The sequence below is a fragment of the Myodes glareolus genome, chromosome 17 (genome assembly GCF_982192425.1).
Source record: "Myodes glareolus chromosome 17, mMyoGla1.1, whole genome shotgun sequence".
Lineage (NCBI taxonomy): Eukaryota > Metazoa > Chordata > Mammalia > Rodentia > Cricetidae > Myodes > Myodes glareolus.
Genome location: NC_142042.1, coordinates 20,634,496 through 20,652,288, shown reverse-complemented (window position 1 = coordinate 20,652,288; position 17,793 = coordinate 20,634,496). Strand labels below are relative to the sequence as shown.

Genomic DNA, 17,793 nt, shown 5'->3' with positions numbered 1-17,793 from the left:
ACCTGCAAGGAATAGCTGATGGCTCTAATAGCAGTTGGTGGGGGGCACTGTATCCAAGGATCAGTTTGCCCTTGTCTAGAACACTGAGGACTTTTATAGGGGGGAGACTTGTTTCTTTGGTGTCAGTACCTTAGACAGTATTTCCAGAAGAGGAGGAGACTAACGGGGAGGACAGTCAGTCAGTCATCCCCTAAAATCTTCCCCCTCAACTCAGGATACCTTCAATGCGTGGTCTCTTTGAACTTTAATCTAGCCCCCCCCCCCCCATTTCCAAAATTTGCACGATGGAGTGTCACTGAGGGTCCATGTCCAGCACTTTGCCAGAGGATGGTGTGACACCATCACCTCACCTTTATGGTAGAAACAACAACATAAATGATCAAGGGTAACTCAACGGGGTCCTCCAATCTCTCCGTGGTCTCCTCCCTCAGACGGAAAACCTGGACACCATGTAGCTCTTCCCTGGTTGCCCATTTACACATCTCATGGTTCCCCAGAGAATGTGCAGCAATTGATCCCCTCTTCTTCTCCCCCTTCCTCTCCCTTCACCTTTCACCCAGATTTGTGCCATCCAGAACACGTGCCTCCTGTAGAGCAGATTTGGAGGAGGTGCTTCTCTCTCTCTCTCTCTCTCTCTCTCTCTCGTTGTTCTTACAAATACTAAAGGGGATCTTTCTTTCTTTCTTTCTTTCTTTCTTTCTTTCTTTCTTTCTTTCTTTCTTTCTTTCTTTCTTTCTTTCTTTCTTTCTTTCTGCGTAAAGGAAGAGCAAACCCAAGCCTTTGCGAGCATCTTTCCCCTGGAGACTCAGCGCATGTCCTGTCATGGACAGGATGTGGTACTCGGGAGGCGGTGTCCTGGCCACGGTGCTCAACCCTACTTCAGCACCGCTGATGTCTGTTCACGTGAGAGTAGAAGAACAGGAGTCCCCCTGAAAGGGCAGCAGTACCTCCACCACAGAGGGAGAATGCCACTGCAGATGGTATGTAGTGCCACCAAGGGTGTGTAATGCCGCCACGGGTGTGTAACGCCGCCACGGGTGTGTGGTGCCGCCACGGGTGTGTAACGCCGCCATGGGTGTGTAATGCCGCCACGGGTGTGTGGTGCCGCCACGGGTGTGTGGTGCCGCCACGGGTGTGCTCAGAGCCCCTCTTCCTCTCCTCCCTGTTCTCAGAGAAGGAACTCTTTCTTCCTCATCTCTGGATGTTCACTCTTTCCCTGTGTAAGGCTAAAACAGAAGACAACAATGTGAATTAGCAAACTGGCATGCACACTTTAAGCTCCCCAGAAACTGGTTCTGGAGCCCCAATTACAGGCGCAGGCATGATTATCTTAGTGTGTTCTCCAAGATTCCTTGTCAATGATGCGCTGGCCCCTGACCCTCTGAGAAAGGGAGCAGAAAATGGCAAAAGGATCCAAGGTGAAGACACCACGTTCTTAAGAGCAGAAGGAAGGCGTGTCATTAGAGAGGATGTTGGCCTTGAACACAGCTGGGGGTGCACATTTCCAGGCCCCTCCCAGAGCCAAAGATTCAGCCATTCAGTTTCTCTCATGACATCAGAATGCCTGTGGTCGGGGGCTGGAGAGACGGCGCAATGGCTAAGAGTGAGTGTTCCCTGCTCTGGCAGAGGGTCTGTGTTCAGTCCCCGGGACCCATGCTAGGTGGCTCACAACTGCCTGTAACTCCAGCTTTGGGGATTTTGCTGTTCTCTTCTCGTCTCCAAGAGGACCCCCACACACTACAGAAACACACACCTATACACACATAAAAAATAAAAAATACAATCTTCCAGAAGATGTGAAGAACTTCCCGTGGTGAGAACGGCTAATTAGAAGTCTCCCCCAGCAGAACACGGTTGCTGGGGACCCTCTATTTGTCAGTCACAGCTGCCGACTGTCTTGGTGCCTGGGGCTTCCCTTGTTGGGTTCTGCTCTTCCCTGTTTTAGTCCACCCCGCCCCTCCCCCCCCGTTTGCTGTAGATTTAGTAAATTCACTTCTTCATTCTATGTTATCCAAGAGTCAGGCTTTAATTGCCATGGACTTTGTTCAGCCTTATCATTCATTACAGACAAGATTAATGATACTCTGAGGGTCATCATTTTTTAATGGCACAGGGTCTCATACAGTCTGGGTTAGTCTGGAACTCACTATGTTGCCAAGGATGACTTCTAACGTCCGACTCTCCTGCCTGGAGTGCTGGGGTTAGAGGTGCTTCACGAGATGCTGGGAATCAAATCCAGGATTTTGTTCACATGAGGCAAGCAATCTACTAACCCAGCTACTTCCCTACCCCCCTATCATGGTATTAGATTTCTTGAGTTTTAAAAAATAACTTAGTATTCACCAAAACTAAAGAGGAAACCCACCCAGAACCATAGCCTATGTGACTTACAGTTTTTGTGCTGTAATGTTCACTCCCCTTGGAGAAATTGCCAGTATCAGTATACATTTTGCTATCCTGTTATTTTCATCCGATTTAGGGTCAGTGAGAACTTGGGAAAACGCCATGGGCTGACTTTTGCTTCCTTGCTGAGATGAATCTCTCGGGCTAGATATCTGAGAGGCAACCCATGCACAGGGTTCCTTTGCTTAGAAGACATTCGGGGACTGCACTTGACCCCTGGGCTTCCTAGCAGAATTGGAGTGCCTTGTACCAGCAGATACATCTCACTGCCTCTGCACCATCCTGGAACATTCAGGGTGCATTAAATTAGATGATTGTGGCTGCCGCACTAACCCCTTCGGGACATCTTCTTCCCTGATTGTGGCTGCCACACTAACCCCTCCGGGACATCTTCTTCCCTGATTGTGGCTGCCGCACCAACCCCTCCGGGACATCTTCTTCCCTGGGTCCTTTCTATAGGCCCTCCTCCCATGATCGCCTCTCGTCCCACATCTGTCTTCACTAATCTCTGCTCATTCTTCAGGATCCACTTTAGTCCTCTATAGTACATCTGCTCTGACCCCCGTCACCGGCACCCATGTGCTCTCCAGAACCTGGGCGTGACTCCGTCATTGTGTGAACCATGTCCTGCTTTATTTTTAAGTTTGAATGTCTGTTCCTCCATGAGTCTATTCAGCTATCACCTGCTGCTGGCATAAGAACTGACATCCAACAGTTTCTGAAGTACACGTGAAGAACTGGTTTCTTCTGCAGGATCTCTAAAAGACCAGAAGGTGGCAGTATGGAGCTAAGGGGAAAAGGGAGCTGGAAACTGGCCAGTCAATTAATCTAGGAAGAACTATTCTCTCTCTCTCTTTCCCTCTCCCTCTCTCAATCTCTGTCTCTCTGTCTCTGTCTCTCTCTTCCACACACCTCTCTCTCTCTTTCTCTCTCTCTCACACACACCTCCTCTCTCTCTCTCTCTCTCTCTCTCTCTCTCTCACACACACACACACACTTCTCTCTCTCATACACACACACACACACATCTCTCTCTCTCACACACACATCTCTCTCTCTCTCTCTCACATACACATACACACACACACACACACACACACACACACCTTGCATACTCACACGCATACATGCTGCAGGATAAACTTTCAGTTGAGTTTTGTTTCTCTTTTCCAGTAGAATTTAGGAAAATGAAGCCATAGGAAAAAAAAATTGTGCTCAACAGAAACACCACACCCTAAAATACTGGACTAATGGAGCACCCTATGAAACACATGCCCTTCCATTTTATTCATGTAAGTGCCTGGAAACTGCTTCCCAAACGGTCCGTTCAGCCCATAAACCACTGTCCAGTTTATAGACGATTGCACCGACTGTGAGGGGGTTATTGCAGGAAAACGTTTACTCCTCTACTGTGATCCCACACCCGTCTCTTAGTGTGTTGCGTTTACTCTTGTTCAATTCCCCCCTCCTCCCTCCTCACACATCAACATTCTCATCAGCCTAGGACTCACTCACGTCCAGGTTCTAAATGATTCCAGGCTGAGAAACTGGCCTTTACTTCAGCGATGCCAGGGCATGCGCTTCATGGTTCCTTGTCATTTTATATTCTCCCTGCCCACCTGCGCCTTCACCAGCACCACCTCCCCCCGGTGGACTTCTCTGAGGACAGGCCAGAAACCTGAGTGTTCATTAGGTAACGGCCTACAGTCTGCGCCAAGGATTAGCAGCTCCAAGGCAGGAACTCTGGGTCAGGGACCGAGCAGGGCTGCCAGAGTAAATTAGAGTTCAAACGAAAGTAGATTAGTGAAGATTTTTTCCATGTGTAGTCAAGGTCAGTCACCCCACCTGGGTAATAAAGGACCCAGGGTCCTGTGATAAGAGGACACTGTTACTACCCCCAGGTCGAAGGGCAAGGGGAAAGAAGAGAGTTAGCAACATGTGGTAAGTGCCAGAGTCATAAACGAGGTCTGCCAACTAGTAGCAGAAGCCAGAACGGGAGAGAATTGCTCTTCAAATCACTCACCAATAAAAACCAAACCTACTTCATAAAACCTGACTGGGTCTCCTTTCAATGAGGAGAAATGAGGTTGTGTTTTCAGGCATCATTTCTATTGTCTGTCGATTGTGAGGGCTTCACCTCGACCCCTCCTCTTGTTGGAAGAGCCCACAAGAACTTCATGTTGTCAGGTTGACGAAACGGCCATTTTCCTCATGATCAAAAATACGAACTGGGCATTTTCCCCCCACTCTGGTCGGCAAAATACAACTGTTACTAGGCCGAGTTCACGCTGCCCAACCCAAAGCAGCTTAATCTCTTTACCACCCTGGGGAGTGTTAGTGTGAAGAACACACAGGCTTCCTTAATCTCAAAACTAGTTCGCAGCCCCTTTTCTCAAAGCTGCCACACAGACTCACCCTCGATGATGATGAGCAAGAACTAATGGAGCAAGCTTTTGGATTTGATAAGCTGCATGCTACGGGGAAATTAGAGTAAATGTGAAATCAGCAAAGCGCTTGCTCTACCGTCCCTCCTACAAGCACATCAGGCATCTGTATTTGAACAAGTCTGGAATCTTGACGAGGCAGATGACCAGGACAAGACACTCCGTTTCCTCTGCAAGGACACACACTATGGATGAAGCACTCTTGGGACCCTTACCCAGCAGGCACTGGGTTTTACATCATCTCAGGTCACACCTACCCTCCATGGTGTAGCATCAATCCTGTTTCTTCATCCAGCACCCAGCTTCTTTCTCTGAAAGGTGGAGATGAACGGTCTTGCTCTTTGACAAACAGGGCTGGAGCCTAACACGCTGAGGGGGTGGGGCACACTCCCGTGTAGGCATGTGGGCTCCAGAGGGGAAGTTAGATCTAACACGCCGAGGGGTGGGACACATACCTGTGTAGGCATGTGGGCTCCAGAGGGGGATGTTAAATCTAACATGCTGAGGGGTGGGACACATGCCCATGTGGACATGTAGGCTCCAGAGGGGCATGTTAGAGCTCTCTTCTATCATTGGACACCTGTGCTTTTGAAACAGGGTCTCTCAGTGAACTTGAAGCTTACTGTGTTGTCTAGGCCAGATGGCCAGCAAGCACCTAGGCTCTGCATTTTGCTACTCCCAGTGCTGGGGTTATAGTAAGATGCAGCCATGCCTTTTGTGGCTTTTGTGGGGAGGACTGGGAATCTGAAGTTGGGTCTCCTTGCTTTCACAGCCAGCACCCTTATCCACAGAACATCTCTTCAGCCCTGGAACCTGACATGTTTTTATGGCAATCACTTCGAATGTTTGTTTTGAGATAAGTGTTTTATACAACACCTTTCAGGTTCTTGGACTGCACATGAATGGCTATGTTCCATTTTTAAAGATTTATAGCTATTACAGGCTCCATGCTGATTGACATTGAGGTCTATTTGGGATCTAGTACTGGCTGGTTTTTTTTTCCTCTTGAAACTAATATTCACCACCTGTCTTAGAGAAAGTCAAGAACAAAGTGCTTTGTGTCACTAACCGTCAGTTTTTAAGGTGCACTGAACTCTGTGAATGATTAACTCAGTTTTTAGCTACCAGAGATTTAAAAACAGAAGACAAACCACCATGGCTTGCTTTTCTCCACTCCGGCAAGTATTCCCAAACTGAGGGTTTGTGCCTGAGTTAGGAACCCTTGTAGGAAAGCGTGAGTTCTCTCAGGTAAAGCAAGTGGACGTAGGATTTAAGGTCCCCTTGCCAGCCTTTTTATCCCATTCTGGAACAAAGTCACACGTCAGTTAAGGAGTCGTGAAAGGAATATTTGAAAATGGTACAAAGTTCTCAATTAACTCAGAAAGTGGCACAGGTTCTCAATTAATTCGGGACTCACCTTGGGCAAGCCAAACGAGCTCTTTGCCTTGGTCCCAATGGAATGAAACTGTTGCCTGTGTAGGGCAGTGGCTGTCTTTGCCCTTTGGCCTCAGTGACTTAACTACACAGCAAAAGGGACGGTAGGAGAAGTGTGAGGAGATTTTCTTCCGTTGGGCTTTGTGTACAGCAAGAGAACTCGCCTTCTTCTCCCAGGTGGAATGTGGGTTTGGCTAAGAAAGGAGACATTTCTTATGACCAGAAATTGGGACTTATGAAGGCAATGCCTTCTCTGAAAGGACGGTGACGTGTGAGGCATGCGCTCGCAGCTCTCCATTGGGGTGAGGGGCTTCCTTCTGCTCTGAATCCTAAATGTCTGCTGTGTGCCGCTCTGTTGCATCCTGGACAGAGAAGGTGACTGCCACGCAGGCTCAGTGCTACTCAGCCTCCTTTCCACTAAAAGGATTGGAGTGGGGTTTCTCAGGGAGTCCTGGGGCCCCGGGCAGGCTCAGTGCTCCTCAGCCTCCCTTCCACTAGGAGAATTGGAGTGGTGTTTCTCAGGGGTCCTGGGGTCTGCTGCAGGGTAAAGTGAAGTTAATGCTCAGCGACCAGAGCACTGAAAACGAGAGTCTACTTTTGGGAGGTGCCGACTGCTCCAGCTTCTCCATCCTCCACCCACATTATGTCCAGTGGCTGCACACATGCCAACTCAAGCCAAGTTATAAATGTCCAGGAGCACTATTATTATTGTTTTGTTTTGCATTGTTTCTGTTTTTTTTTTGCTGTTGTTGATTTGTTTTTGTGTGTTTGCTTGCTTTGACAACATCTTATTTTGTGACTCTGGCTAGCCTAGAACTATGTAGCTCAGACTGGCTTCAAACTCATGGCAATCCTCCTGCCTCTGCCTCCCTGCTATTGGGATTATAGACATGTATCTCTATGGCTGGTACTGTGGTAGTCCATGGGGTACCCAGATCCCAGGAAGGTCCTTTTGGAAGGATAAATATCTCAATATGCCTTATTTCTGTTTGTGAAAAAGTTCCTATGTTCAGAATACTTGTTTCCCCTTAAATTTCATATTTGAAATCTTAATCCCCAAAATAATGGTGTTAGGAGAGAGATGTTATCTTAGGGAGATGACTGGTCCATGAAGATGGGCACTCCGGAAGGGGGTCAGTGTTGTCATGAAGAAGCCTGAGGAGTCCCACGCACCTCTCCCTTTCCCAGCATATAAAAGTGTCTATGTACAACCAGGAAGAGACTTGTCGCCAGCCGCTGAGCGTACCCATCTCCTGATACACGACTTCCCAGACCCTAGGGTATGAGAAACCACTTTCTGCTGTCTATGAACCAACAGTGTTCCCAGTACTATTCCACACAGCGCCTGTCACCTGGACAGCGCATACTGAGAGGAGAAAGTTCTCAGGTGTGTCCATGCATTTCTCTTTACTATTACACTTCTAGAGTCAGAAAGCGGGGAGATAGGGGAGTTCAGACCACTCTGAAACCTGGGGATCTTACGAGGGCTTACCATAACTGCAGCTGCCATTCTCTTGGTGAGGCCCAATGACTCACCCAGTGTCTCCTACTTAGAACTTGATGGCTGCTTTGCAAAGAATCTTTTCATGGGTGGTGGTCCGGAGTGTGGTCTGTTTGCCTAGGACGGCACTAGCTCAGGGCTGAGATTCCAGAATTAGCACTTTCCATGCTCCTGGGAACACAGAATAAGCAGGATACCACATTTAAAGATCTCACCAGCATCACCACGCTCTTCCCTTTGGGTAGATACTTACAATTCCACGCTCCATCCCCTTGTTTGGTAAAGTGTGGAAAGCGGTAGAATCGAAGGGCTAACTGGACTCCTGGTGGCACCAGTAGGCTCTCACACTGTCTTGTGGTGAAGCCACACAATAGTTCTCCGAGAGGCTGAAGGATAACCTCAGCACAGCGTGCGGAGGGTGTGAGGAATGAGGAATTGCTCCGTGAAGAAGGGCAATCCCTTGCTCAGCTTTGCTTTCAGAGCCTTGTTCCTCGCACAATGGGACCTCTGATTTTTCCACAGTCCCAGTTCAGATTGACAGCAGGAGGAGTCTGTTGTGAAGAAGGGGGAACAAAAAGCCAGGGACAGCCACACGAGGGCTCACTGTCTTGTCAGTGTTAACTGTGTATATGTGCGGAGCAGAGCAGGGATTTGATACCTGGGTGCAGCGCCTAAGGATGGAACAAAGGCAGTTACCATTTTCATTTGCGAAAGTGTGTTTCTACCAAGGATATCTTCACGCTTAATTTACACAAAACAACTCTCTGCTGTGCTCAATTTGTGTGAAAGGGCAATCCCTTGCCACTTGTCATTTTACCTCTGCATCCACTAACCCTCTCAGCACATTCCAGTGGCCAGCCTTCTCTGTCCCTTATAGCCACACAAAACATCGAGCCAGCCAGGGCGTGTGCCAGGCTCGAAGAGATTCAATCTTAAAGCAAAGCAGACCAAAGGAAGCTGAAGTCTGCACTGCAAAGCTGATATCAAACTGCTAAAGAAAACATTTTGAAGCTATAATTATACAGAGATAGAAATGACCTCAAATTTATTCAAATTCAACCTCCTTGTTTATAGATGGGGTGGGTGCAGGTCAGTGAAAGACTGGTGGACTCAAAGCAGAGAGAGAAACCCACGGCTGCTTCTTAAAATGCAGTTTCTTCTCAGCCTTCCAGTGGTCATTCCGCTTTCCAGAAGTCAGTGTGTCTTGTCCTTGTCAGCCTTTGGAACAGAAGGAGCTGTTCCCAGCTGATGTCAAAAGGCCAGAGAACAGTGTGTCCTCTGCAGCTCCCCAAACAAATTAAAGTCTCTGCCTAGGAGTCCCCTAGAAGTTGTCCATTGAGACCACCCCTCCCATCCGGTGCTGGACTTCACCCCACTGCGGTCTGCAAAGGCATTGTGCAATTTCTTCTCGAGCATCTCCAAGTCAGATAAATCATAGTTCTTCCCATAGTGACACGCAACAGCTGAGATGAAAGTGAAGAAAGGACACACATTGGCATGAATGAAATGGTGATGTAGAAATGAATTCACCCATTGAAGAATGATCAGTATCGCTTCAACAGAGAAGGAAGGTTCTACGCGGTTTGGAAGCTGATCCTGACATTAGACGCTGTCTCCCAACTGTGGATTACAGACAGGCTGCCACGACCACCCAACTTTCACTAGAGTTCTGGTCTTTAGAACTTGCATAGCAAGTGCTCTCACCAGTAAGTCACTCCAGAGCCCTTCATTGCTTCCTCAAGACAATGTTTAACTATATCTTCTTCTTCCCGTCATTTAGTCACTTTAATTCAATGTAATCCAATTTTAATTTGGTTTTCAGAGCATACGACTCATAATTTTTGCCTTTTGGAGATGGGAGTTTTGGATCCATGACCCAGTTTTTCACTTTGTAAGCCTTTCATAAATATTCAAAACAGAGAAGAATATTTGTATAGAGCATATGCAGTAATTTAACTTTTACCTTATTAATTCAAAATATTCTTTGAATATCCAGCATGTACATGCTTATGAAGAGCATTCATGAGTTACTTGGGGCTCTTGTTAGAAAGTATATTGAACTTCACTAGATCTTCTGGGTTTCCTACTCTTTTCCAACTCTAGTAGGTTTGAGGGTGATGGCCAACTGTTGCTCTGAGACCCTCACGTAGAGTAACAAGGGCATACCTGAGCCATTATTAGCTGTATCCTATTCTCATGAATGGCAGCCTTCTTGTATCCACTCCTCTCCCATAGGTTAGACCAGCACTTCTTAAACCCTGCTGTTTCTCCCATTTCTCTATGATTCTAATGTTTCAAGACAGCATTGTTTAATGCTAGGAGATCCCATTTGCAAATTTTCTTTAGTCTGGCTCTCTCTGTCAGGTTTCATTCTTCCTTAAATTCTCTATAGGGTGAAATGGTTCTGATTGTTCTTGTTTGACTTTGTTCAATATGTGACCCTATCATAACAGGGCTAAATAGATATCAATCGAATGGAGTTTTCCTCTCTTTTTGCTTTTGACTTTTGTCGTTTCGTTTTCAACAAGTCCCCCACCCCCTGACTTTGGCTCCAGAATTTTTTTTTTGATGTCTTTAGTTTGTCCCCAGATGGATGATAGAAGAGGTGTCAGTTCTATTTCTACAGTTTGCTTTCTTATCACAGAATATTTTAGCCATGATTTTGTTGTCGTTGCCGTTTTGTTTGCTTTCGTCAACTTGACACAGTTTGGGAAGAAGAACCTCAGTGAGAAAACGCTTCCATCAGATTGACATCTAGGAGAGTCTGTGGGACATTTTCTTGATTGATAATTGATGTGAGAGGGCCCGGGTCACTGTGGGTAGTGCCACCCCTGGGCAGCTGGTCCTGGGCTCTATACAAGAGCAGACCCAGGAAGACATAGGACCAAGCCAGTAAGCAGCACTCTATAGTCCTTGCTTCATTTCTTGCCTCCAGGTCTCCAGTTTGAGTTCCTGTCCTAACTTCCCCCAAGGGCGGAGTGTGACCTGACTGTCTATTTCAGAGTAAACTGAAATAAATACTTCTCTCCCCAAGCTGCTTTTGGTCACGTTTTTTTTCTTTTCTTTTCTTCTTCTTCTTCTTCTTTTTTATAACAGCAATAGAAACTCTAACTAAGAAAATGGCATACACATTTTCCCAATGTCTTTTATGCAAAATATTACGTTCATGGAAAATCGTGGATGGAGAAAGGAAAGCAGTGATACTGGGGTCTGGCTAGGAAGAGCAAAGTACTTCTAAAGGGCTGGGAGGACCACTCATTGCCAGTTGAGAGAGGGCCAGATTTCTCAGTCGCCAATTGTGTCCTCCACTTTGAAGAGACATACAGAGAGTGGAAGGATAAAGGAAATAAAATACTTCCCTATTTCTTTTGGCACCGTAAAGGTGATATGATTCAAAGGTGGAGTGGACATGGTATACCTCAAACAATGTGTTTCTCAATACAGATGGGAAATCCACCCTGCCTGTGGTCTTCACTCTGCAGGCCCCTTGTGCAGTGATTCTGGCTTTATTGTGAGGAGGCGGTGGCTCTCCTACAAGGATAACCTAATAACATGCCTCCCGGAGGCTCTATGCTGCAGATTACGACACTTCTGATCAAGACGCCCAGATCAGCACGTGCATTCCAAAGTGCAGCTCCCTCTCTAGCTACCTCGTCGACTGTGGTTGTCTGTCCCGCAGAGACGGCACACTCTCAGGAGACCTTTGCTTTTCTCAACTTAAGATAATTTACTCTATATGATCTCACCGAGCCACAGAAGCTTTGTAAAGAAAATGGACAAAAGGACCCTCAAAGTGCAGTAGGAATGGTTTATTCTTCCAGTACAGTTTGAGATTCAGAAAGCCTCACAGAGCAAAGACCCTCACATTTTCAGAAGGCACAGTTCTTAAAATTTGTGATAGAGTTTATGAAATATTTTGCCTCATTCTTTGTCTTTTGCCTCGGTCCAGTTAGCTGGTAGTGCTCCAAGGACACTTTAATGCCGTGGAAGAAGGATTATGTGAACCCCCTTCCTTCCTGACCCCCTCTTCTCCTTTCGCTCTTTCTCTCTCCCTTCACTGTCTCTTCCTATTCTCCTTTTTTAAGATGAAACCTTTGGAACTCAACCTGTGTATACGGTGAGGTTTTGCCTGGACTGTGACCACATGGAAGGATAAATACCATTTTTCTTTTCTTTTGAGAGGAAGGGCACATAGGGCGAATGTGTAAACACAGCTACACACGGATGGCTGTGTGTTTTAGCAGCGTACAACTTGTCTAGACGGCTAGAGATCAGGATCTCTTCATTTGCTCTTCACACACAGCTATGTGGGCAGTGTGGGCTACTCAGCAAGGCCTCACCGGTACAACTGGATTCGAAGATGACAAGCGTAGCGTACAGAAGGAGAGGAAGCAGATGTTTGTATTCATCAGCAAAATGCCCTTCCGCTCTGGGCAAGGCAAAGAGAGAGATCTGAAAAAAACTCAAATTTTCTATCCACTCTAGTGAATCGAAGACCCAGATATTAATCCACACACCTACGGACACCTGATTTTTGACAAAGAAGCAAAAAAGAATATAAAATGGAAAAAAGAAAACATATTTAACAAACGATTCTGGCATAACTGAATGCAAATAGATCCATGTTTATCACCATGCACAAAACTCAAGTCCAAATGGATCAAAGACCTCAACATAAAGCCAACCACACTGAACCTCACAGAAGAGAAAGTGGGAAGTACACTTGAATGCATTGGCACAGGAGACCACTTCCTATTTATAACCCTAGTAGCACAGACACTGAGAGTAACAATTAATAAATGGGAACTCCTGAAATTGAAAAACTTCTGTAAAGCAAAGGACACAGTCAACAAGCCCAAACGGCAGTCTACAGAATGGGAAAATATCTTCACCAACCCCATATCGGACAGAGGGCTGATCTCCAAAATATGCAAAGAATTCAAGAAATTGGTCATCGGAAAAACAACTAATCCAATAATAAAAATGGAGTACAAACCTAAACAGAACTCTCAACAGAGGGATCTAAAATGGCTTAAAGACACTTAAGGAAATTTTCAACATCCTTAGTCATCAGAGAAGTGAAAATCAAAACAACTCTGAGATTCCATCTTATACCCAGATCGAAAACACTGATGACAACTTATGCTGGAGAGGTTGTGGGGTAAAGGGAACACTCCTTCCTGCATAGCTGGTGGGAGTGCAAGCTGGTACAGCTGCTTTGGATGCCAGTGTAGCAACTTTTCAGAAAATTAGGAAAATCTTCTCAATTGTCCGGAATTAACCATATGACTGGCGACCAAATAAATACGGCCCAAGATTGTGTCTACTCACTGCCTGACACTCTGAAATGAGGTAAAAAATTTTAAACGTAGGGCTTTTAAGAAAGGGAAATTTTCTTTCTTCCTTTTTTTCTTCCTCCCCTCCTCTTATTTTGTTTTTGTTTGTTTGTTTGGAGAACGTAATTTCGGCCAGAATAGGGGAGAGTTTTTCTCACTTCTGCCATGACAAATGGGGCTTGTTACATGATGGAAAGACAGACAAGATACAGACTATGAAAGGAAGCCAGTGACTCTGGAGTTAGGGTCTCTGGGATGGAAACAAGAGAGAGAGAAGATTCACGCACGAGTCCAACCTGAACTTCTTAGCCTCCCAGGACTGGGTGCCAGGAGAAGGAAGGGCACTGTGGGAAGAAAAGGCTGTTGGGTCCTGTTTGCTTCTCTGCGAAGTAACCATTTGCCCAAGCTGGAGCGGAGCCAAGGCACAACTTAATTTGTCAACCAAGCGTGACGAGTCAGAAATTACCCTAGAATTTTGCTTTTCAGGGTAGTGGCTGTCCCTGCGTGACGAGAGACTCTGGAGGTTCCTTCATCTCTGGATTAGGAGACAGAAGCAGGGAGGAGGTGAGGTGTGGTGAAGAGATCAGGTGATTTGCAGTTACAGGTCTGCCCATGGGGCTGGGATGGAGGAGCTGAAACTGGACTCCTAGTCTTGGCTCGGAATGGGTTATCAGATGAGGAGGCCCGCACGAAGGTCATGGCATTTGTTTTATTGGCTAAGTTAGAGAAATAACACCAGGCCTTTTGGTAGCCCTGAGCCCACCAGGAAGGGCTCTCGGCAGCAAGAGAAGACAGCACCATGAACATGGAGACACAGGAGAGGAAAGCAGCTTTGCTCAGATGTGCCCAAGTGTGCCTTTGTCTGATGCCCTGGGAGACGTTCAAGGCGACCCCAGGAAACTGAGCACTTCATTTCACCAAAAGATAAAGAGCCCGACATAAAATGTACATTTAGTGTGTTCATTGTCATTGATTTACTTGTTTGTGTGTGCAAGGTCTAACCCACACACTTGCTTGCCACCTTCCTGTTTCAGACTTCCCCCCTGCTGAGATTGTGTGTGTGCGTGACATGCCAGGCCTAGAATAATCATAGGAATCATTGTAGTGATATACTTCTGAGACCTCATTCGGAAGACACACCGGACTGCACACCTTGGATGCTGTGTACGCATGTACGTACATTTCTAATACAAACACTTACAAAATGGTATATACACGCATAACAATGGAGTCGGGGGGGGGATAACAGGTAAAATACTTGCAACACCATCTCCATCAGCAGTAGGGATCCTTTGCTAGGGAGAAACTACCAGACCACAGCTTTAGTACTGGGCTCATGCTTCCCTCTGAAAGCACAATCGCAGGTAAGACAACTATTCCTGATACCTTGCTCTCAGGGGAAACTTGATCCTAATCATGTACCTCAGAGTGCACTTATTGATGCTAAGGTGCTAAATACTGAAAGAGCTAGTACTTTTAAAGCTGCGTCTTTGCTAGCTTTAAAATGTATAGTTGTGACCACTATGTCAAAGACCAGAGGAGCTAACTGGGATGGAGGCCGACCTTCAACCCTCCACCGAGGCACAAGTTGGGCACTTCTCCTCAGTGCCTTATAGCATGACTGGGTGGGGGGGTGAGCTAAAAGTCCACCTTGAAGGACCACGGTCACAGAACTTGCAGACAATGCCTGCCAAAATGGAAGTAAATGGGGCAGGGGCCAGAGAGATGGCCCAGAGCTTAAGGGCACTTACTGCTCTTTCAAAGGTCCTGAGTTCAATTCCCAGCAACCACATGCAACCATCTAGAATGAGATCTGGTGCCCACTTCTGGTGTGCAGACATGTATGCAGGCAGAACACTGTGTACATGATAAATAAATAAATGTTTCTTAAAAATAAAATGTAAGTGGGGAACAAGGTCTGGATTGGAAGGCAGAGGTGACAGAGCATGACATAATATTTCAAGGGACTGGGGAAGTATTTAAAAGCCCAACTAAGGCCACAGTCGAAGGTGAAAGGAAGAGGCTGTAACTGAGCAAGGTCAGAGTGCCTAGCTTCAACTTTTGCCAGTTTCCAAATCCTCACCCTTCAAATGTTCACTTCTATTTGTGATAGCAGAGGTGCTGACTTTTTGTTGATCATGGCAGTCATCTGAGAAATCTGAGACAACATCTTTGTGGTGCCAGCTGAGCCCATTGTCATATAAAACCCGTGCAATCGCCGTGACAGCGGGTTAGCGCATATCTCGGTTTGACAGTGGCAGTTGTCCCAAAGCCATCACTAGTCACCAGCCGTCCACTCTCGCCTGTCCTGGTTGAGATGTCTCGCTGCAGGATCACCCTGGTTAGACATCTGTCAGGCATAGGGACGTCGAAGGCAGATGGACAGGCTCTAATACAAAGCAGAACAAACCCGTTGCTGCGTCTTCCTTGACAGAAAGCTCTGAGCTTACAGAACTGCTGAACTGCCAGCGGCTCTACGGCTGGGGCCTATTTTAGTACCATCACCTACAAGCATAACTCAATAAAATACTTACTACATCCTCGCGACTTTGTGGCTCTGCAAGCCCTGGAGTGAGAAGTGCCAAGGTCGGCGACAGTTGGTAGAACGGGGCGGAAATGACTGCCTGTAGCTTCCACAGAGGGGATCAAAGCCTGTGCCACACAGCTGCGGCACACACAAGCACTTACTGTTGACAATTCCATTAAGCGCTCGCTGTAAGACTTGAAAGGGGCGATCGCATGGAGTCCTATTTGAATAAAGTTGCACTAATGTGGGAGTTGGCAGCTGCAGAAAAGCAGGTGAAATCATTTGTGTAAAAAGCCTGAAAGATATCATAATACTGACTTTACAGCTTTCTGTCAAATTGCTAAGTAGGAGTATACATAGGAATTTCTTTTATTGTTGTGGCTTGTTTTTAACTTAGGCACTCACTGGGAAACATCAGACATGAGCAGAACTTGTTTAATACCCTGAATTACGTGCTAAATGGAAATATTACAATCCTGATTTACAGCTCTGTAAGAGTGCATCCAAACAAGCAGTTCTTAAAGTAGTCACTCTGCCAACAAATGTTGAGAAATTTCCCTTTCAGTGAAAGCAAAACAGAGAAAACGAAGGATCATGCTTATCTGAGCTTTGGTTCTGATTTACCCCACACCTGAATTGTACAGCCCCACGGCTAGGGATCGTAGCTACCTTGACAGCATCTAGTAGTGTTAAACCAGATCACTCCAGTCTTGATTTAAATGTGTTGTCTACTCCTGTGTTAAAAGTAAATATCCTCCCAGGATGCCTTATCTGGGGGTCTGAGTAGAAGGAGAGGAAAGCAGGGGATAAAGAATGAATGAATAATGAATGAATGAACAATCAGGTTCAAGGCTCTGCATTTCTTTTGCATAGACTCACCCCTTGTGAAAGCAAATGTGAATAGAATGGCAGTGAGGTATTACGTTGCACATAAAAAGTTCAAGTGTATTTTCCCTAAAATAAGTTCAAGTAAGTGTAAATAAGAGAAAATGATGGCACCAGGGGCTCTTCATAGTACCATGTCACTCTTTCTCCCATAGCTTGGACATTTCAAGGAATGCAACACTGAATGATGGGTAAATTCCAAGCCTGGAGTCTCTGAGGCTTTGTATCTCTATGATGACAGATAATGTTAATTTTTAATTTACTACTCACATCAACTATCCACATAAATATATTCATTTCATTCCCATTTTTTTTTTGTACAACTCCTTGAGCCTTGGCCTCTATACTATTTGCTGTCCACAAACAAGATACAAGATTCCACTTCCCTCAAAGTTCCCTGGTAGCTCCTTGTGGTTCATCAACCTCCATAGGCTTCCCAAGACAATCTAGATCTGCCTTCTCCTCTCAGGTTGCTTTATGTAAACTATAATGTTATTGATTAATTGAAGTGTGTGTGTGTGTGTGTGTGTGTGTGTGTGTGTGTGTGTGTGTGTATCAGAGAACAACTTGAGGAGGTCTGGTCTCTCCCTTCTCCATGTGGGATCTCAGGGACTGAACTCAGGTTGTCAAACTTGGCAGCAAGCTCTTTTACCCACTCATCCAACTTACCAGCCCTCTTCTATAATTTTATATGAAACCCTCCTACCCTAACCCCTGCTGCCTAACCCTGGGTTTTGCCTTCCATAGCTTTAGTTACATAGGATCAATAATATTTTAACAATATTACATGAAAAATTCTAAAAATAACCCTAAGCTCTTCATTGTGCATGAATATTTTTGAGATATAAAGTGTTTCCTATTTTTTTACTAGATGGCAGCCCACTGATTTTATTTTTAAAAAATGACGTCATCTGCTAGAAAGGCAACTTCATACCCTCAGCACATCGTAATGATGTCATCTGTTAGAAAGGCATCCTTAGTCTTCCTATCTAACATTGTTTTGGTTTCATCAGCTGTTCTCGCTCTATTGTACTCATGTGAATGCCTTCCCTGAGTAAATGCCAAATTTCTGAGAGTGGAATTACTCGTTTTGGTGCCAAACACAGGCACTGAATCATTTAATATAAAATTTGTTGATACTATTAGGTTTTGATAAATCTGCATGGAAATTAGATTTTTTTTATCATAAGCCTACTTTCATCTGTGAGGATGATAATATGCATATTGCCTCTGTTTGTCAGTGTTTTCATGCATTCTGTGTTG

The 17,793-nt window shown here is 45.7% G+C and overlaps 1 protein-coding gene and 1 long non-coding RNA gene across 4 annotated transcripts in view; one reads left to right on the top strand and one right to left on the bottom strand.

Moving 5' to 3' along the window:
* Nucleotides 1-669: 669 nt before the first annotated feature.
* Nucleotides 670-17,793, top strand: part of LOC146891183 (alcohol dehydrogenase 1-like) — a 44,619-nt gene continuing 27,495 nt past the window's right edge. The window contains exon 1 of one of the 2 annotated variants that reach the window (XR_014997531.2): nt 670-980. Coding sequence is in view for 1 of the 2 variants with exons in the window: in XM_085677648.2 (XP_085533774.2) it covers nt 813-980 (168 nt within the window). In the remaining variant the exon portion in view is untranslated. The remainder of the gene's footprint in view (nt 981-17,793) is intronic. The other variant, XM_085677648.2, reaches the window with a different exon arrangement.
* LOC146891184 (uncharacterized) lies at nt 671-15,933 on the bottom strand. Of its 2 annotated transcripts, none has more exons than XR_014997533.2 (4): nt 15,653-15,933; nt 8,036-8,453; nt 7,818-7,953; nt 671-1,226 (listed from the first exon to the last, which is right to left on the bottom strand). It is a non-coding gene; the product is annotated as an uncharacterized LOC146891184 (long non-coding RNA). The 2 variants fall into 2 exon arrangements; XR_014997532.2 differs by having other exon boundaries at nt 7,774-7,953; nt 15,653-15,932.